This window comes from Amblyomma mixtum, chromosome 1 (assembly GCF_055824585.1).
Source record: "Amblyomma mixtum isolate Tamu chromosome 1, ASM5582458v1, whole genome shotgun sequence".
In the NCBI taxonomy this organism is placed as follows: domain Eukaryota; kingdom Metazoa; phylum Arthropoda; class Arachnida; order Ixodida; family Ixodidae; genus Amblyomma; species Amblyomma mixtum.
Genome location: NC_143012.1, coordinates 83,909,713 through 83,931,098, shown reverse-complemented (window position 1 = coordinate 83,931,098; position 21,386 = coordinate 83,909,713). Strand labels below are relative to the sequence as shown.

Genomic DNA, 21,386 nt, shown 5'->3' with positions numbered 1-21,386 from the left:
AAATATGTAGATTTCATTTTAAACAAGTCCTTGTGCACTTAATACCCTGTGTTATGTAACTTTTTGCAATTTCTATGATAGGCAGGATGATGGTTTTACCCTACTGTGTAGCTTGATTTCAAGAAGAATCAATGGCACGCATTATAGCAAGTTTCCTAGAACAAAATTTCTTTAAAGCTCTCAGCAAAAAGCTACAAAACATTATGCATAAGTGCACAAGGACTTGTACATAAAATTAAATCACATATTTGTAATCAGCTCGCAAAAATACCTTTTGCTGAAGATTTCATAACTGTGACTTCATTAATAAGTTAGTTTTCCTGCCAGTTTCATTTCAATGGAGTCAAAGCACTTATACAACTCCAGAATGTATTTCCATTCTACATCATTGCTAATAAGAAGATTTTTAGCGGCAGAAAGGTTATTAAGGCGTAAGCTTTACTAGCTCCGGTAGATGAAATTCCATCGGCGACCATTGTTGAGGCTTAGAGATGGTCCCAAAAAGATGACATCACAATAGCTTTCATCTAGCCACTGAAGCGATGAATTGGACGACGCCATCACAGTAGCTTTCATCTAGCCACTGAAGCGATGAATGTGATGACGGCATGCACAAAAGATACCAGAGCTGCCACCTCCCCACTCCAATTATCCCAATTGCTCATATGGCATAGCCGATGGACCTCTGTGTGGTGCTGGTTTTCCCAACTTTCGTATCAAAATTGCGATGCAACCGTTCGTCGTACAGCGTTCTGGGGGCTGGGGGCTGTCATACAATTTCTCGTTGCTCATAGCATACCTCTGCTAGTCAAGTTTGAGTATAGCTTGCGACAGGGATTCCAGCCGACCACATATAAAGTCGGGATGTACCTTTAAGGGTATGCCTTTCCCCAACTTTCGTTTCATAATTGTGAGGCAACCATCTGTTGTGTCCTGCAGGGTTTTTGGTGGTGTCATAGGATTTCTCATTGTACACAGCATACAGCTGCTAGTCAAAATAGAGGCTAGCTCGCGACAGGGATTCCAACCCACCACACATAAACTCACGATGAGACATTCATGCTTTTGCCTCACAGCCTTCAGGCAGTCTTAAGTGCCCTCCGTATTTTTATTCTGTAGTGGATCAAATGTGGAGTATCAAACAAGAAATAAACCTTGTGCTCATCCACCTTGAAGAATGGTCTTAGTGGACTACCTTTTAGATGTTCTGAAAAAGTGACATTGCTTGTCCCCTGATTGTGTTCATTACTGCCTTGACATGCACCTGGGCCTTGTAAAGCTGTATACCCAGTGGGCACTAAAACTTCCTTGGACATCCTGTGGACGTTTAGGATGTCCATGGGACGTCCAAGAGAATAGTAGTGCCCATTGGGTAATCAGGGCAAGCAACAGATGTTTGATCTTGTCAGCATGCAGCTTTGTCTTAGCTGCTACAAACGCTGAAGGCTGCATCCAGGGTTTAAATATTTCAAAAAGCATTTTGACAAATCCTGTGTTTGCCACACTCGTGCTCTTCATGTGATTGTCTGAAAAGCCATTGAGGGCATCATTTTTTTGGTCACGCTGTAAACTTTGCCCAAGGGACATTTCATCGAACATGATTATGCGAACTCGATCGTGTAAAAACCAATTCTTGATCACCTCTTTTAGCACATCGGTAACTTAAGAAATAATTCCAGGTGTCATTGGCACCTCAGGCAACCATCTTCGGATGGACTTGAGGTTGGCAAAGCCAGCACTTTTGAAATGTGCTGGTAGGCCACTGGGCTATGAAAGAAAGCGCTCAAAGCAAATTCTTTTCATCCCCTGTGACCACCTCCTCCATTTCCTTTTGCGACCCTGGAGCAGAACCTGACTCTCCATGCGCTGGAAGAACTCTGGGGTCAGGCACAACCTTAATGTTTCCAGGACATCCCTCTTGGTCACCTTCTTTGGGAGACACTTTTGCTTTCGTCATCGTGACAGAGCCTTCTGGTACCTTCAGGAAAGCAAGCTGCCGTGCTAGTTGGTGAAGCATGTTAAAAAAACGGACAAGGGACGAAGTAAGGGACACATGTGAACGTCTCTGTGTCCCTTACTTCGTCCCTTGTCCGTTTTTTTGCGCTGAATTCTATTTAGCAAACTTCTGGTACCTTATTGTGTCGGGCCGCCACTTTGACACAACCCTCGAAATCGATGGCGTGCAAATCTTGGACTTCTTGCCCCGGCAGACGGATGTAGTACCTGAAAAAAGGTGCATCATTTACAGTAAGCTAATGCCATTAGGTTAAATTACAAGTGTAATAATAATAAATACAAATCTACTATAGTACTATTCACTAGTCACCAGTACTATTCACACGTCCGAGTTCAAGGCTACTTGGGTCTACCTGACTTGCAATGCTGCAGCTACAGTGCCCAAGTCAGGGATGCCGAGGCCTCCCTTATCCCTGGGCAGCTTCGCCACAGGCCTTGTGACACGGACTGCAGCTCTGTTCCAGAGGAAGTGAAAAAGGATTCATTCCAAATGGAGCTTGATGCGAACTGACAGAGGTGTTATGCTGGCGACATACATCAATTTCGAAAACAGGAGGGATCTTGTGATCGTAGCTCGGGCTGTGAGTGGGCGTAAGAGTGTCCCATATGCCTGCGCCCATGTCTTTGATCATTTCCTGGGATTTGGACCAATTCAACGTTCAAGTTTGTGCCGACAACGCGCCGCCCTACTCGAGGTGCATAGAAAACTAGGACATCCCAGCGCCTGTCTAGAGGAAGTTCTTTTTGTGGCCCGGACAGATGCGTTTGCGGCGTGCGAAATAGTATGGTTGCATGAACTGCATTTTGCTGCTTGCATTGCAAGTTGCATGCCTTGCAGTCAAGCCAGTGAGGAAGTGTGGCGCCTTCTGTAGTCGCAGTGACCGTGCATTCTGTGCCTTTGGTGACGCAGGCCTGGACAGTGTGTTGCGCTCCTTCTCCACGATTGGCGAGAATCTCAACAAGAGCCTGGGCCAGGCGTCCTACGACCGCAAGAAGGCCAAGAAGCACGGGGTGCTCAAGGACCCGGGGAAGATGCCGCCCATCTGCGAGTTCACTTCGGGTGAGCTGGCGTTCACGCCATTCTTCCCAATTTTGTCGTGTCCTGATTTACCTCTAGAGCTGGCAGTCATCTGCAGTCTTTTAAGCTGCCACGGTGGCTCAGTGGTTGTGGTGCTTGTCTGCTGACCCAAAAAAAGCTCGAGAACACTGGGGCAGCCCAGCATGCAGCAGTTTACTGAGCAAGCTGCCGGCCACCCGTGCAGGAGCTCTCATCAAAAGATTAAAGATGCAGTGAAGAGAAATCCGAACTCGTCTTTTTGCCACGGGAACTCAGTCTACACGTTCCGAGCATTCTTAGAAACTTCGATTTATTGCCCTCTGTGACCAGTTTCCCTAATTAAATCGAATAAATGCATTGGTCAACTCCGCCCACAGTACGGGTAGACCTCAAAAAATAAAGGCGGGAGCCGGATGTTAATTCCATTTAATTAGGGAAATCGGCCACATAGGGTAATAAGTCGAAGTTTCTAAGAATGCTCGGAACGTGTAGATTGAGTTCCTGCGGCAAAAAGACGGGTTCAGATTCCTCTTCAGTGCACCTTTAACACGCCGTGATGTGATCTTGGTGTGATGTCAAGGTCTGTGCTGCGGACAGTGTGAAATTGAGGAATGCACTAAGAAAAACTACCAGGGGTGGGGCTTCATCACGCAAGTGGGTTCATGACGCTAGTAAATACGGTGCATAGCCATTGTGCATCCGGCTAGTGAGGTGAAGGAGGGGATTGGTGCAAGAATGTTAATGTTGATGATGATGACGATGAATTTTTTATGGCGCCAGGGCATCTGCGGCCAAAGAGCGCCATGGCGCAAGGTACTTTTTGTTTTGCTCAAGGTGGGGTCAAAGACCCAATGTTAATGTTGAAATGGTGCATGTGTACTTGTGCACTAGTTGTGCCACTTGTGAGAGCACTGATTTGCATACACGACCTTCTCCCCCCAGTGCTCCGAGTCTGAAGCTCTTTTTACCGAATGCAGTTGGAATTGTGTTAGAACGGCTACTTGGGCTAGTTGGTATAGATTCATTGCTACGAGGCAGCGCACAGAGACGACGAACAAGAAAACACGCGCAGCAAGGCGCTAACTATCAACTGAATTTTATTCGGAAAAACATCTCTTAAATATCGCTGTTCTGCACGTCAAGTGGTTGCACATCACGTGGAAAGGGTCAGTCTGCAAACGTGTCCATGGACGCGAATTCCTTATCGTGCAGAGTCGAAGATAAAGTGACCCGAGAGCTTGCAGAAGCGTATCATCTAAGGAAAGCAGGACACTTGTGTGTTAGCAGTACTACCTTGACTCTGCATGATAAGGAATTCGCGTTCATTGACACGTTCATTGACCCTTTCCACGTGATGTGCAACCAACTGATGTGCAGAACAGCGATATTTAAGAGATGTTTTTCCGGATAAAATTCAGTTGATAGTTAGCGCCTTGCTGTGCATGTTTTCTTGTTCGTCTTCTCTGTGCACTGCCTCGTAGCAATGAATGCAGTTGGAAGACTCATTTCACGGTTACCAGCTTTACTTGGGTGCCTAGAATCGAAAGTTTGTCCTGGTGAAAGCGACCCTTGCAGTGTGCTGGCAGACTGCTGCATCTCTTCTTCTTATCTTATCTTATAGAGATAACACGGGAGAAGGAGTGGGACAGCATAGCAGCCTGCCACCGGGGCATCAAGAGGGTCACGACCTGGTCCTACGACCGCTGCTGCATGGGCAAGCACCAGCTGCTCCACGACCGCTTCAAGGGCGTCCAGGGCGTCTCCGCACTGGTGAGCGATGCTGCTACTGTGTCACCTCTGAAGCCCTCTGGCGCACTCGAGCTTAGCGAGAAGAAAAGAGGGACAGTCGGGGACAAAAGTCTCCGGACCACGTGTTCCTCAAACGAAGCTTGTAGCTCTTACTGTCAGACAGCGGCTGGAGACCGCACTTGTGGAGATGAAAGAACAAAATTTGAACTTTTACCTCCACAAGTATGGTCTCCAGCCGACGACTAATAGCAGTGCTATCGGCTTTGTTAAAGGAACACGTGGTCCGGAGACTTTTGTCCCCGACTGGACATCTGGATTCACCAAGGGCGAGCATTTGGGTAGTTTCGTATTATTAATGCTATGTCGGCGGACTCGGGCTATATCGACTAGGCTATGTCGGCGGAGTCATGTCCCCAGAATGTGTCGGCAGCAGTTGTGGGCAACTCAGAAGAGGTAGCGTCAAACAAATGGTTGTAGTCGAAAGAGGATGATGTGAAGATGCTGCACAAAAAAAAGATCGAAATTGGATGAATGGTTAATAAGAGGTCTGTTCGATTCAGAGCTGGTTCTCTGCACTAATTCTGAAAAAGTTCCGTTGGTGCCGGCGCGGTGCAATTCCAGTTTCTTGGTGCAGGTGCAGAGCGTCAGCAGCGTCACAAATCACTGGTGCGGAGATTTTCAATCGAGCGCGTGCACGCACAGGCCTTGTCGTCTGCTATCCGGTTCTCGTCCGTCGTGGTGTGTTGTGTTGCGGTGCGTCGCGTCTGCTTTTCGTGCCTTGTGGAGTCATGGACTACGACAGCACCGAATCCACTTTTATGGAATTTTCTTAGTCGTCAGACAGCGAAGATGAGGAAGCCGACGTGGTGCTTTCTTTTGCAGCAACACAGTGCGGTCAGACCGCAACAGAAGCCCCAACTATTACGAAAGCGTAGTAGCTAGGTATTTCAGCTTCGAATTCAAGATGCTGTTCAGGCTGTCGCGAGAAACGGGAAAAACTTCCTTTAGTTGGCCATTAATGTTAACAAACAAAACGTCGGCTGCGCGCGTCGTCTGCTTACGCCGTCAAACACGTGCACCACTATCCTGCACCTCCGTCTCTGACGATGCCACGGTTCTTTGCACCGAAGCAGCACCACGACTGCACCAAAATCAATCGCGGACGGTGGTGCAGGGGGCGCTGTGAATCGAGCGCTTTGGTGCAGCGCACCGTGAACCGGTTCCGGCGGTGCAGAGAACCACGGCTGAATCGAATGCAGCTAAGGACGGAAAATTGGGCGAGTTGGTGGGGATTCATGGTTTAAACTGTGCGAAGAAACGAGGACACCTGCGCCTGTGTCATGTATTTTCTTCCGCTGTGTCCTCGTTTCTTTGCGCATTTTGAACGATGAATAGTTAATTAACTACAGCCAAAGATGTTCAAAAAGTGGGCGGGGCCAGGAAAAAAGTGGCGGCAAGTTTGAAAACGACGTAAGTGTGGGACCACATGACCGGAAGTGTGGGCGGAGCCAACGTGTGGCTCCAAATTTGAAAGTCCGGATTGGATACTGAGTTGGAATGAGGGAAAATACGCAGGTAATCGAAATGCAGTCAATAATTAATGATTATAGAAAGTGTCAAGAGTGAATTAAGGTGCATTAATTGTGAATAAAGGTGATTTAATTATGAATTAAGGTAAATTAATCTGATTTAAACATGTATTAATGGTACATTAAGGTGAATTAAGGGTGAATTAAAGCGAATCAACTGTAAATGAAGTGCATAATTAAAGAACTAATTAAAAACAAAGAAACAACTTGAAATGAGGAAGCATCACTGCTTCTTGCATTACTCCAACAACGGGGTGCAACAGTGACCTCGAATTTTTAAGACTGACTTTAATGCAATAGCGTTAAGGCTTCCATCCTGCATATAACCTGGTGTCGTCGGCAGTGTGAGCAAAAAAAAATTTCTGGAGAAGCAACCTATGTGAGCCACCTAGGTCATGTGACATTGTGGCATCATCACACCCTGCCCACTAGATTGTGAGGAAACTGACCACCGTGGCAGGTGGCAGTTAAGTTTATGGTTGGTTGTGAGAGGTTGTTCGGGAAGAGCAACCTGGGTCCCACAAGCCCCGCCGATCGCAGCACCTGCCATCGCAGGGCAGTGGCACATCGCTTAACCACCGCATTACTGCGCCCCGAGTGATATGAAGACTCCCAGGGATCTAAGGAAGTCGAGGGTGACCAATTCCGCATATACAGTTGAACCTCGATATAACGAAGTCCTACTTGCAGCCGAAAATTTCGTTACATCGCGAATTTCGTTACGTCGAGGTTCCCATGTTTCAGCTGTCAAAATAAAGTATAACTGGTTCAGGAACACTGCTTGTTGATGGGAACTTGTAAATCACTTATTGAGGAAATACACAAGAAAATCGAGTAATAGTATCGCTAACAAGGGCACCGGATGTTTTTTTCTACATCAGGAGCATAATGAGTGATAGCAAACACCGCGACGGCATCATTTTTCTCCGTGTGCGCATAGCAAAAGAACGAGCGCAGCGCCTAGTACTGAAAGCCGCCACAAGATGTCGCTACTGGTATCATCATCATCAGCATTGAACATTTGCAGCCGGGGACGCATCAGAGAAAAATAAAGAAAAATGTTCGCATCGCTCACGCCGGCGCGGTGGGATTGTGCTCGCGGCGCGGTTATAGACCAGATTTTTGAGCCTCTCCTGGGCGCGGCCATTTTGCACCGACTGGCGCGCCGCGGTGCGGGCGTTTCTTTGGGGACTGCGGGGCTGCGGCAGTTCCGCGGCCGCGCCTGCATATAGCCGCGCTTCGGGCGCTAAAAAAACATTGTCGAGCATACTTCCGCTGCGTGGCTGTGTTGCAGGAAGTATTTACGTTATCAAAGCGATAACATTGACGCGTTTTAATGACATTTAGTTTGACATTCAGGTTAATTGTGCCGGCGCTTAGAGCGCGCTCGTGCTTATATCTAATTCCGTCTTGGTGCTCCACCGCAAAGAAACTTTTTATTCAATATCAAGAATTAGGTGTGCGGCTAGTATGCAGTTCCAATTCCCATGCACTCTTATTCCTTCCTGCCGGCCATAAAGCCCCCCCCCCCCCCCCCCCCACTTCCACAAACGGCTTTCTTGTCGCCGCGCCAGTTTATCAACAAATTACCGCTGTGAGCTCAACTGAGTCGCAGCGCCAACAGAAAACAAATTTTGTCATGGTTTATGCAACCTTGTGCATAAAAATGTACTTTCGCTTAATTTATAAAAGCTTGAATAGATATGAGCAGCTAATCCAGCTTTCACTAATTCTGAGGTCCGAAGTCGCGTTATGTTATTCAGGAGCTCTCGCCGCGTGTGAGAGCGTTGCGTAGGCGTTTGGCTAAGTGTGGAAAATGTAATGAAATCGCGCATATTTTCCTATGAATAATGTAGATACCGCACCGCTGCGGTGGCTCAGTGGTTACGGCTCTCTGCTCTGGCCCAAAAGACGCGGGTTCGATCCCGGCCGCGGCGGCCGAATTTCGAAGGAGGTGAAATTCTAGAGGCCCGTGTACTGTGCGATGTCAGTGCACGTTAAAGAACCCCAGGTGGTCGAAATTTCCGGAGCCCTTCACTACGGCGTCCCTCATAGCCTGAGTCGCTTTGGAACGTAAAACCTTAATAAACCAAACCAAGCTAAGGTAGATACCAACAGCAGAAAGATAGTATAGATAAACCTTTACCCCCCAGATACCTCTGACATGTGTGCGGGAAAAGCAGCTGGATTCGGTAGCGGTCGTGCTTACAATCCTGTGCATGAAATGTGTTTAATGGGAACAAGAGCAAGCTCAGCGCAAGGATGCCGAACACGTACTAGTGATCGAAAACACGCGCTCCGTCGGGACAACCTTCAGTCTGCAGCTCGCCTATCCAGTTACTATTCCACTGAGTCAAATCAATAGATCTATATTCTGATGCATAAAATTATCATAGATGATATTGCACATAAAAGGCGACAACAAACGACACGACAGCGCAGAAATCTGCTTCGAAGTGCCGGTTTCCAGTCGGTACACTACCTGGTCGACTACCCTCGGATGTCACGTTGACGAGTAACTGCGCACAAGATAACCGCAGCACTGTCTGGAAGAGGGCAAATGTGAGTAGTGACGCACAGCACACACCCTCATACGTTAGCTGATGGAGCACAAAACGGCAGAAGCGAACACGTAAACATGCGTTCTATGCGCGGCGCCGGCGCGACCCGCAGTCCCTCGGGCCGCGCGCGCCGACAGATGGCGACTGGCGTAGAGAGTAGGCGCGCGTCCGCAGCCTGCGTGCGAGGGTAAAAAAATCTGGTCTATACTCCGACGTAGCGCGAGCGCGCGTGCGCGCGCGGCACGGCGACGTCACGTCCGCGAAACAGCGGCGCCCGATCGCCAGCGTGTTCGGCGGCTACCGGCGCGCTCTGACGGCGCCTGGCGCGGAATGCAGCCGGCTGCATTTCGCGCGGGCCGCGCCGAGAGCGCGCCGAAGCGGCTGCATTTCGCGCGGGCCGCGCCGAGAGCGCGCCGAAGCCGCCCACCCAGAATGCACCGCGCGCGCCTCCCACGCCACGCCTCCCCTCTACCCCCTTCGCCACTCGCCTCCTCTGCCAGGGCACGTTTTAAGCATGAAATGCTTTTAGCCCCCGTTGTCGGCAGTGTGGTGACGTCACGCCGAGACCGAGATCCACTCATCCGGGCATTGAAATCCACTCATCCGGGCACTGAAATCCACTCATCCGGGCACTGAAATCGAGTCATCCGGGCACTGAAATCGAGTCATCCGGGCACTGAAATCGAGTCATCCGGGCACTGAAATGGAGTCATCCGGGCACTGAAATCGAGTCATCCGGGCACTGAAATCGAGTCATCCGGGCACTGAAATCGAGTCATCCGGGCACTGAATTCCAGTCATCCGGGCTCTGAAACGAGAACATCCGGGCACCGTACGAGACTTAACGAGATTTAACGAGACTCTCTAAGCCCTCCTACGCGACCGGCATGCAAGCAACGGTTGGTCTCCAAACGAGTCACAAAAAATAACTGCTGCCAGTGCCTTCTCAATGTTTATCAAGATATCAGTCGCGCTGTGCGTTTGATAATGCACGGAATTATAATTTCCGATTTCTAATAACGCCTGCAAAAAGCACATAAATGCCACGTACACTTCGTTGTCGTACGTGATCTCTTAGGGGCTTCGCGCATCGAAGCAAAGCTGCGCAGGTGCACAGGGGCCCGGGGGAGAAGCGAAGCACTGCGTTCAAAGGGCAAGGCAAGGCATCGCGCCAATGGGTGGTGGCGTTCCTCCCTTGCTTTATGGTGCGGTTCGGGTGTCCACCGAGATGGCAGAGAATTACTGCGCCATTTCCTTTCCTCAAAAAACCAAATGGCAAGGCATGCGCTGAACGGGTGGTGGCATTCCTCCCTTCCTGTACGGTGCGGTTCGGGTGTCCACCGAGATGACATTAGGCCCGTAAACATTTCATGCTTACTCTACTCTCGGTTATGGGAGAGGCAGAGATTTTTTTTTTTTTTTTTCGCCGCTCACCCGTTTTAAAGGTACGACCACACTAGCTCCACGAGTTTGTCAACACTGATGACTTTTTTTTGTTGTTGTCTACGAGGACATCGCACGCAAAAAAAAAAAAAAAAACGAACGGACGCTGCAAGAAAATTCCGGTTTGCGCTTTCACGTTCAGAGTCTACAGCTCGCCAGTGGCGTCATGGCGCGGCGCGTCTTGAAACTTCCATGCCGCGGGCTTTGTATGCGCACGACAGATGGCGCGGTGGTACGTTCTCGCACACTGCCGGTGAAATTGGCGCGTAAAAGGGCAAATACAAACTGCGTTTCGTCTCGGCTAAACTTTTAGCTCTCATTCGACTGTCAAGGTAGCTCCTGGCACATGCATGCGATGCGCAAGGACTTCGTTACATCGAAAGTGCGGAGCAAAATTACTTCGTTAAATCGCGAAAAAAAATACATGGTTTTCAATGGGGAAGTGATTGGGAAATGAAAAAAATGCCTTACATCGCGAATTTCGTTACATTGAGGTTCGTTACATCGAGGTTCGACTGTATTGGCATTAACCCAAACTGTCGCGTCATATTGTTACGTGACGGCCAGCCGACAAATGAGGCACGCTGAACGATGGAGGTGATTTTAATGGCCGCTGGCCTAGTGCGTGTGCTCCATGTTGTGCCACTGCCAGCTTTGTCTTCTTCGTCACAATATCATTAAGGTGGAGCTTAATTGTCCCCTTCAAATTTTCGATGCCACTCAAGAAAGGACAAAGATGAAGTGAGGATACGTAGCTTAAACTTTATTGATAGGTTTAAAAGAGTTAGATGTTGGGCTAGTTGGATTTGTGACAATGTATATTATGTATAATATACATTGTATATATGTATTGTGTATCTGTAATCTATATTATATGTATAATTTATTGATAGGGCATGTGTATAGCAGAGTAAATGCTAGTTAATGTGGAACTGTGTACGTTGAACTGTTGATTAAGTAAAAAGTTGTTCTTGTTGCACAGTAAGCTTCAATAGGTAGATGTATTTTTAACTGTTTATATTAAGACATCATGGGAAGTAGCGGGGCCAGTTGGTTCATTTTTCAACTTAAAACAGTGCGCAGGGACAGGACACAGTCGAGAAACACACAGACACAGCACTGACTGACAACTGAGGAATTTGCTGCTTTGCATGCAATAAATACAGAAAGTATCGTCTAAAAATACAAAGAAAGCCAAGTAATCGTCATTTTGTCACTTCTGTCGTCATTGCTTGTCCTGCTACCATATTCATCGGTGCACTCGAAGCTGGTAAAAAGAGCTGTGGCCACAGGCGCATTGAGGAGTGCCGTGAATAGATCCTGCATTCACCGTCAGCAGCAAAGCGTCCAGACACAGCTGACACGGTTACGTGAAGCTGGTTTCCCGGACGATCTCATCTGTAGCCGTGGCTTCAAGTTACTGAAAGAGTTCCGGCGACCGAACCCCGAGAAGCCCCAAAAAGTAGAGCGGAAGGTAGCCGTCATGCCATATGTCCACGGTGTCAGCCACGCACTAAAGAAAGTGGTGGCGTGAGCTGGAATGGACTTAGTTTTCAATGCGCCCAGCAAATTATCCAAGTTGTGCAAAATGGTCAACCAAGGCGCTGGAAAAACAGCACGTTGTAAAACAAAGCACAAAGACAAATTCACCGAATGCGACAGTGATGTAGTTTATAAGATCCCCTTGTCATGCTGGGCGTCAAAAGTTGGGCAGTCAGGACGCTGCGTCAACATACGTCTCATGGAACACGTCGGCAACATCGAAAAAGGATATGGCAGCAAGCTAGCGGGACACGTGTCGGACTGCAAATGCATTCCACACTTTCGACGCTGCAAGTTTCTAAGAAGATACCCCCGAAAGCTCTTGCGAGAGATATACGAAGCGTTCATCATTCAGAAGAATCCTTCCACCTGCGTAAGCACACCATCACTAACGTTGACGAAAAAAGAAATGGGTTATCTGGACAAGCAATGACGACAGAAGTGACAAAATGACGATTCCAAGGCTTTCTTTGTATTTTTAGACGATACTTTCTGTATTTATTGCAAGCAAAGCAGTAAATTCCTTAGTTGTCAGTCAGTGCTGTGTCTGTGTGTTTCTCGACTGTGTCCTGTCCCTGCGCACTGTTTTAAGTTGATATATTAAGACCTTTTATGTGCCAAAGTTCGGATCGCTATCTCCAAATCTGGCCTCTGTAAAACACCGGACAGTGTTGTAGTGAGTATATATAACCATTACCCATATGCAGTGCAACATTCTGTGTAATCACCCCTCATCAAGAGTGGAGGCTCTGTATTATTCAACAGGTGTCGCCTATGAGGCATTCGCTTTGTAAACAAAAAAGCCATAGGAAGTTGAAGACTTCCGACTGGTAATGCTCATTTGATCTGAGTGGAAAGTTAGCTTACTGACTATCTTGACACCTAGTATTACAAGAGGCAAGCAGTGCTTGTTTGCAGATCTAGAATCTTGCATCAGTGTTAAAAGGCTGCAGATTGGTGTGGTTGTTGGTGGTGTTTCCTTTTTGCTTGCGTGTTCGAGCCCATGCTTTTTTTTTTTTCCTCGTGCAGTGTGTGTCCCTCAGTGCTTGTGGAAACTTTGTGACCATTGGCTACAGCTCGGGCCACGTGGACCGCTTCAACATCCAGTCGGGTATCCATCGCATGGCCTATGGCAAGGAGCTGGGTGAGTGCAGTTATCAGGTCATGATATTAGCGGCTGTCACTGGTTAAAGAGTTAATGTACGGACAGAAATGAGAAGCTTTATTTTTTTTTTCTGATTGTGTTCTCTCTTGATAGTACTTCGTTGCTTTTTATATTTTGCAGCTAGTTACTAGCTTTAATGGTTAAGAATTTGTGTGGGGTCATGTGCGAGCCTAGGCTCTCATATTTACCGTATTTATGCGATTATTATTCGACTGAGACGCGACCCCCCCCCTCATGTCGCATCTCAGGAAAAAAAAGGAATGACGGGCCCATGGGCATATTCCACAATGAAAATGTATTAGTCACTGGACAACTCGACCACACTTGTGCCATCATCCTCACTGATGCTGTCGTCGTCATCGCTGGTGCGGTCCTACAGCTTGTCGTCGTCCAGTAAATCCCCGCACTTTGCAAACAACCTCGTCACGACATCGTGCGGAACGTCTGAAAATTTTGCCTCACTGCCGTTGCCACACCAGCATTACACGTTTCAAAATGTCAAGCTTGCTGCCTGGTGCACAGTTGGTTTCTTTGGCGCAAAGGATGACAGCCCTCTTGAATGTACTAGCTGTGAACAAGTGTTGAACGCTTACCGGACTCTAAGCACTCGTGACGATTGACAAAGCACGACAGTAAAAACTGGCAAAACTTGGCTGGCAACCAGTCAGATGTGCCGAACATAGCCAAAGAGTGCCAGAGAGAAACTATGTGTGTGTGTTGTCAGCTGATCCACCAGCTAATGACACTCCTTGGAAGTCAAGCCGTTCCGGGTGGCGGTGCTGCCATGATTGATACAATGGCCCTTCCATCAACTGTCAACAGTCCCCTGAGTGCCAAGTGCACAGTAAAAGAAAAAGAAAAAAGAAAAATTCTTTCCAACAACGACGCAGAATAGGCATATGCTGAATCATGCCGCAGTATCTCTGATATCTTGTTTGTCTCGCCTTTATTGGTGGTGCCAAGCTTGGATTCGAGCTGTAAGTCGACCCCCCAACTTTGTACTAGTTGCAAAATAAAAAGATAGGTCGACGTGCAGTCTTGTAAATATGGTAATTGTTTATCAGTGTTGTGAAGCCCTTTATTGGCATTTTGATTTGGCTGCATTGAGCCCAAGTAGTTTTGTTCATATCTGGCTTGATTTGGAACTGACATTGTTCTTCACTCTCTGTATTTTCTTTTTGGCTTCAAGGCTTGCTCAGGGGCGCAACTGCACCCCTGGGTGAATTGCTGGCTTATATATGTTGAGGTTTTACACAGAGATGGCACTGGAAAGTGGGTTGTGCCTAATGCAGTAGTGTTGGGGTACTCTACTTGCCTGTTCTGTCCAAAATAGATTCAAATGAGTGTCTTGTGTAGTCATCCTAGGGAGAATTTTAGAGTGGCGGGAACATTGCCGACATAGTGCTGGGGGAGGCATAAACTACGGATGTCTTCTCGGCAGAGCTGTGGAAATATCAAATCGCCAGCTAAAATGGAAAAAAAAAAAAGAAAGCTGCACTATGTACAGGGTCCGTCAAAAGTTCCAAGGCCACAGGGTTTGCTTTTGAGCAGCATAGTTGGGCTATTGAGATACCCTCGAAGCTCAAAATATCTGTAGAGAATAGAAGAAGGATCGTTCTACCATCTGAGGACCTTGATAGCTCTATCGGAATCTTAAGTGCCAGGATATACCGATGAAAAGCGGACCATGTGGCCTGGGAACTTTTGACGGACCCTGTACATATAGGAAAACAGTGGAATTGGGCATTTCTTGACATGCTGCACAAGTTTTGCACAAATAAATATGCAAACCTGTGCAAGACGACTGTCTACAACTATGTGCCATTGCACGTTAAAGAACCCCAGGTGGTCGCAAATTTCCGGAGCCCTTCACTACGGCGTCCCTCATAGCCTAAGTCGCTCTGGGATGTTAAACCCCCATAAGCCAAACCAATCAAATTTTCGTCCAGCGTATTGTTTTTAAACCTTGGCTGAAGATAGCTGAAATGTCCCGCGTACAATTTGCACTTTTACCTCCATTCTCAGTGTCGGGCTTGTGCCTCAAAACACGAGGAAGCTGCTCCATATTGAATTTAGAAAGCCTGCTAGCACAAAAGGCTCTTGCCTGTTCCCACCACTCTGTGCTCAAAGGGTAGCACATCCACTCACCTGTTCTGGTGGTTTTTCCTCTTTGCAGCCCACGAGGGGGCCGTGAGGGGCGTTGCCTCCGATGCACTCAACCAGGTTGTGGTGACAGGGGGCGCCGACAGCCACCTGCGGTTCTGGGCATTCCGCGATGGCCGACTGCTGACGGAGGTGGCACTCAGCGCTCCCGTGGCCAGGGCATGCCTGCACCGAGAAAGGTCAGTGACCTTCACTTCAGATCATTATGGGAAGTAGTTTGAATAATAATAACAATAGTTTATTTAGTGCAGTGCTCAATACTAGGCATGCCAGTCCAGCACTGGCTTGTATACAGTGCAGAACTTGTAGCAAGGGGTAATTATTAGTTGTACTCTACATGCAAAAAGTATACAAGACATGCTACATGCTAAGTATGCTACAGCTGTATCTTACCAGTACTCACCTATGGGGCAGAAGCGTGGAGGCTAACAAAGAGGGTTCAGCTTATGTCAAGGACAGCGCAGCGAGCTATGCAAAGAAAAATGATAGGTGTAACGCTAAGAAAGGAAAGGAAAGGTGTCGGGCAAGGAGACACGATCTCGCTTATGTTATTTACTGCCTGCTTACAGGAGGTATTCCGGGGACTGGAATGGGAACAGTTGGGGATAAGAGTTAATGGAGAATATCTAAGTAATTTGCAATTCTCTGATGACATTGCCTTGCTAAGTCATTCAGGACATGAACTGCAAAGCATGATCAATGAATTAGCTTCTTCTTGTGTGAGCCAACAGTCTCACCTTTTATGCTTGCAGTGGCATGCTGGCTGTTGCCTCTGATGACTTCTCTGTCTGTGTGGTGGACGTGGAGCTTCGTCGGGTCGTGCGAGCCTTTGCCAGCTATTACAGCCAGGTCACTGACATGGTGAGACCTGCCTTGCTGTCACTCTGTACACGCTGATCTTTACTGCACTTCAGTGACGTCTTCTTCCAAGTAATTCATTGATTTCCACCGCCCGACTCTCACGCATTAGGCAGGAGTGGGTGACACTAGACCACAGTCGTGGCCCAGTGGTTTGAGCGCCCGTCTCGGCTGCGGAAGGTGGCTGGTTCGAAACCCACCGCCGGGCACCCACCGGTAAAATGGGTACAAGCGTGCCCCGGCCTGGCGCTCGGCTTGCTTTAGGGGTGTACGTTTCGGAGAAGTCAGACAGCCGGAAAAACTGGAATGTCTAGTCAGCTGTGATACTCTGAAGTTTTCTCTTCGGAACGAAGGATCGCTTACAGTAGTTTGAACCTGTGCGTCTTGAGACACACTGGCTAGAGCGTACGAGTTTTGAGTCGGAACTCTTCACTTTGCAGTGAAACACGAACCACCTTTGCAGGCTGAGTGCTCGAAACTAGGTTGTCCCCGAAAGGGCACGCCACGACTTGAATGATGTCCACGTGACTCTCTGCCCACAGTGACAGGATTTGAAGGCGCAGGCTCCTTTCCCAAGCAATGCAACCCTGGCAAGTCGAGCACCAGGCCGGGGCATAGCTTGTACCCATTATGAGAAAACCGGTGGGTACCCGGCCGGCGGCGGGAGTCGAACCCACCACTTCCCGAAGCCGAGGCGGGTGCTCTGCCACAAGACCACGGCTTGATTTGGGTAGTAGCAGAAAGGCTACTTCATAAGGAGTGAGCAGTGCAGTGAATGCAGGCATTAACAAAGGATTGCGATAAATGAAGGGAGTACTGCACTAAATTGCATAATGGACACTCTCACACATTGAATGCACCTGCTATTTTGGTTCTGAAAACATTTAATTTTCCATATAATGCAATGAATGTTGTGCATTGAATGCATACACATGTACAGTCTTTGTCAAAAATAGACAGCCCGAAGGGTTTGCTTCTAAGCCCTCTAGCTGGACTGTTAAGCACATCTGGCAGTCGTAAGTGTTATGGACTTAGGTTCCTTCCTCCTTCGTGAGATTCGGGCCCTTGAGAATTCAAGAGGAGCCGCTCTGCAGGGCTCAGAAGCTGGGATGTATACTTTTGACAAAGACTGTACATGCAATGACGTATAAACATACATAAGTGTCGTGAGTGAATGCAGAATATGAAACATCAGCAGAAAAGAAGTGTGCAGCTGAAATAGCTTGGGAGTGAAAAAAGCGCTTGCTTGCAGAGGTGTAGAAAGGAAAATAGCAGCACTGTGCAACCTTAAATGAACACACATCCTCGGGCTACTAGTGTCATAGGACTTCGGAGGTTGTGGTTACGCAGAACAGAGGGTAATTCAGCTCTAGTTAAGGGGGGACACTGGTCTTTAAGACCAAAAAATGACCAGAAAATTAATTTTCAAAAAATGACGTTTGTGGAATCTACAGCTATTATTTTCCAACTGTACCAATTTTTTCCTTCAAGAAATCAACATTTTGACCATAATTAATATTCAGATCATTAGTGGGCTGAATTTATGCAGGAGCAGGGAATTTAATGGCATGAAAATTTTGGACATCTGGCTCTCTTAGCATGTCGATATCTCAACATCTAGCAGAGATATAGATGTCATATTGTTTGCTAGGGGAAGCTGAAGGCACAGTGTGTGCAATAATCGAAGCAGATTTGTTCAGTCGCACTTCAAAAATTCATAATTTCTCAAAGTTTATTGATGCATTACATTCACACCTTGAATAAGTGCTGTAAAATTACTAATGAGGGTAAAATGGAAAAATGATTTTGATTATCGCACTCTCTACTCACCATACTCTGTAGCCATGGATTAAGAATGATTTTTTATTGAGCAGTTTTTTTTTGCACCGAGATACTAATGAATGACTAATTAAAATTAATTATCTTGGGAACCGGCTAGTTTACGAGAAAGGTAATTTCATTGTGGAAATCGGTATAAAAATCTGAGCAAGGTGGTGCAGTGTCATTAGGATTGGACTGAAAATAAGGAAAATAGGTCTAAGACCAGTGTCCCCCTTTAGGACCTGTGTGCCCTTTCTTTGTTTCATGCAAAGATGCATGTTCCTTGTTTTCTCTGTTCTCTTTTTTTTTTGGCCTCAGGCCTTCAGCCCTGATGCCCGCTGGTTGGTGACTTCCTCCATGGACAAGCTGATTCGAACGTGGGATCTGCCATCAGGCTGGTGAGTGTCGGGACGGTGTTCCCGGATCGGTGTTCCCGGATCAGTGTACCATGGTTGCCAGCTGGTGTCACCTGCCGCCAGCCAACCATGGCAGGTGGTGTATGGGAAAAGTGCGGGAAGAGCAACCTTGGTCTCACTAGCCCCGCCAGTCACTTCCGGCAAAGGCATCAACAGTATCAAATGCTGTCACATTGCCAACATATATTTTAATTAGACGTCCTTGCGTTTATTTTTTCTCGTAGTAGTTCTTTTATTGTCTTTTTTTTCTCGTATTAGAGCAACTCATTTGTTATCTGTTAAACTGTCTTGCTGAATTACAGTTAGAGCCATGAAAGCGTGAGTTGCTTGACCACTATGCAGTGCTTTTGGGACTTGGACTTTTAAGGCGGAAGCCTTTAATGCCTCATCGTTGTACGCAGGAGCTGTCGACAGAAATGTCACGCTTTTCAATTGGTCGAAATGGTCGTGACGTCACAGTGCGCGAATTTCAATTTAGGCCAATTGTACTTTGGCTAGTAACCATGCAACCAATTAAACGGATCGTATGGTGATGCTCCAAGTAAGTGGGACTGAGTTTAGTTAATTGCTTAATTGCTTAATTACCCAATTAGCCTAATTAATCTTTTTAGTCAGACCAGGTAAATAAGTAGAACCGAGTAGAAAATTTGCCCAATTGGGGAATTGAACCAGGGTCTCCTGAGTGCGAGACGAGCACGTAACCACTCCACCATGCCAGCTCGATGGTTTGGAATGAACAAAGGTGCGTCTAGTGAGTAAGGTGCCTTTGTTCTGCGAGGTTCAGGTTCCCCTGAGGTGTGCAAGACAGATACATTTCCTTTCCTCAAAAACCAATTTACCAACGAGCAAGCCGAACGGGCGATGGCGTTCTGTGGACTCCCTGGCAGCGTTGCAAGACGCTGTCGCGTTCCACTCTTAGAGGGGAAGCTTGACATCTTAACCACACATCAGTGACACAAGCAGCAACACCACGCTTAAGACTACCGCTTCACCGCACTTTAGGCCAACAAAGTACTCCCTGAATTTTTTGCATCAGGTTTAGCCTGTAGCTTAACCAGTGTACTTGGTATGTTTGTAGTGTCAGCCAGACCCCACTGATATTTACACGAGATATATACACGATCGCTTTCCCTGCCTGCAAGTCAGTGACACCTCAGCTCAGTCCCCCTTTGGGAGCCCCATGCGAAATTGCGCAAGTAAGCTTTCCTGCATATCAGAGTAGAGCAAAACGAAATGGCGGAGCTCATGCTGGTAGACTTATGAAGGCGACAGAACAGAGGGATGGGTGTGGGCATTAAGTATGTAACACATAATGGAAGGGCCATTGTGCTGGCTCAGTGGTTATGGCGCTTGGCTGCACCCGAAAGACGCGGGTTCGATCCCCACTGTGGTGGTCGCATTTCGATGGAGGCGAAATTCTAGAGGCCCGTGTACTTTTGTATCACAATGTGAAACATCTTAATTTCATGCCCACAGTTAATTTTTTTTTTTATGCACTTTCACTGTTTTTACTATTTTCTGTGGCCTTCTCCTTTCACCTCTCCTCCCCCAAGTCATGGCTGTGTGCAGATTAATGTGTTGGCACTTTTTAAATGCTGGCCCAAAATCTCTGCTTTCTTAGTAAAGACGTTTCTTTCCCTTCTGTAGTGTCTTGGGTCATCAGTTAGTGTAATCAAATTATTGTATTTTTTGCAAACACAATGGCATAACCGCATTTCCTCACGGTTACCATTTCGTTGCTTATACTTTTAAGCCGGCACTGGCATGAACATCAAAATCTGGTAACTGTAGACGCAGTTATGACATGCCATGTATTCGGTGAATGTTTGTGCGTGGCTTTCATATCATTTCTGTTGTCTTGTACTGAGCCTGTAGTGTTGGAAACAGTGCTAAGACACAGCTGCAGGATAGCATGGTCTTGGTTACGAAAGGAAGGAGTGTTTGTGCATTGGATCGGCATTTTTCTGGCCCAGCCTCATTGACTGCTTTGAGGTGCCAGCCCCAGTGACCAGCCTGGACCTCTCGCCAACGGGCGAATTCCTCGCCACGGCCCACGCCGACGACCTTGGCGTGTTCCTTTGGGCCAATGCCACGCTATACAGCCACGTGACATTGCGGCCTCTGCCACCAGACTATGTGCCACAGCTCGCTGAACTGCCGGCCACCACCGTTGATGATGAAGGCAAGTGCACCGGCACGTTTGACGTCTCGTGTGGTGTGTTCCCTTTTAGTTTTAACTGCCAGCAAGCCAGGCACAGTTGACTTCAGTCACGGTTAAGTTCTATTGCTCACAGCGCCATCTTGTATTAAGGCTTTGTAGTGAACGGTGGGATGTGAATGTGTCGAATGTTTGCAGTGCCAGCATACTAGCTGACTTGGTGGTACTTCTTGTAGCCGTACTCTTTTCTGCAGCATGTGATATCATTTGCCTAGCCTGTTCACTTTAATTGAGTAGCCATGCTCGAGCTTATACTTCCCTTGACTCTAGTCGCCACAGCGGCTCAGTGGTTATGGCACTCGACTGCTGACCCGAAAGACGCGGGTTCGATCCCGGCCACGGCGGTCGAATTTCGATGGAGACGAGATTCTAGAGGCCCGTGCACTGTGTGATGTCGGTGCTCGTTGCACCCCAGGTGGTCGAAATTTCCTGAGCCCTCCACTACGGCGTCCCTCATAGCCCGAGTCGCTTTAGGACGTTAAACCCCAATAAACCAAACCCATAAACCAAACTTCCTTGACCATGCAGCTTGCAGCATTCATTAACAATCTCCAGAACACGAAATCATTCTTTTCCGCGTGTAACTAGTAATGCTCAGGCAGAGAACTGAAGAATTAATGAACTATGGCTTTGGGCGAGATTTGTGGGCCGCACATTGAAAGTGCCTGCCTCAGATAATTTTTAAGGGCAGCAGTGACACTGTTGTCGTCACTTGTCTGACTTGCTTGGATGCAGTGTTGTTTGAGGTCGCTGTGGATACCTGGATTGGGTGAGGAGTGGTTGCAGCT

The 21,386-nt window shown here is 47.6% G+C and overlaps 1 protein-coding gene across 1 annotated transcript in view; it reads left to right on the top strand.

Annotated features, from left to right (window-relative positions):
* Positions 1-21,386, top strand: part of LOC149367023 (WD repeat-containing protein 36) — a 63,298-nt gene that overhangs the window by 26,528 nt on the left and 15,384 nt on the right. The window contains exons 9-15 of the mRNA XM_089553611.1: positions 2,927-3,076; positions 4,695-4,843; positions 12,987-13,101; positions 15,299-15,464; positions 16,038-16,146; positions 18,283-18,362; positions 20,354-20,562. Coding sequence (XP_089409737.1) covers positions 2,927-3,076; positions 4,695-4,843; positions 12,987-13,101; positions 15,299-15,464; positions 16,038-16,146; positions 18,283-18,362; positions 20,354-20,562 — 978 coding nt within the window. The remainder of the gene's footprint in view (positions 1-2,926; positions 3,077-4,694; positions 4,844-12,986; positions 13,102-15,298; positions 15,465-16,037; positions 16,147-18,282; positions 18,363-20,353; positions 20,563-21,386) is intronic.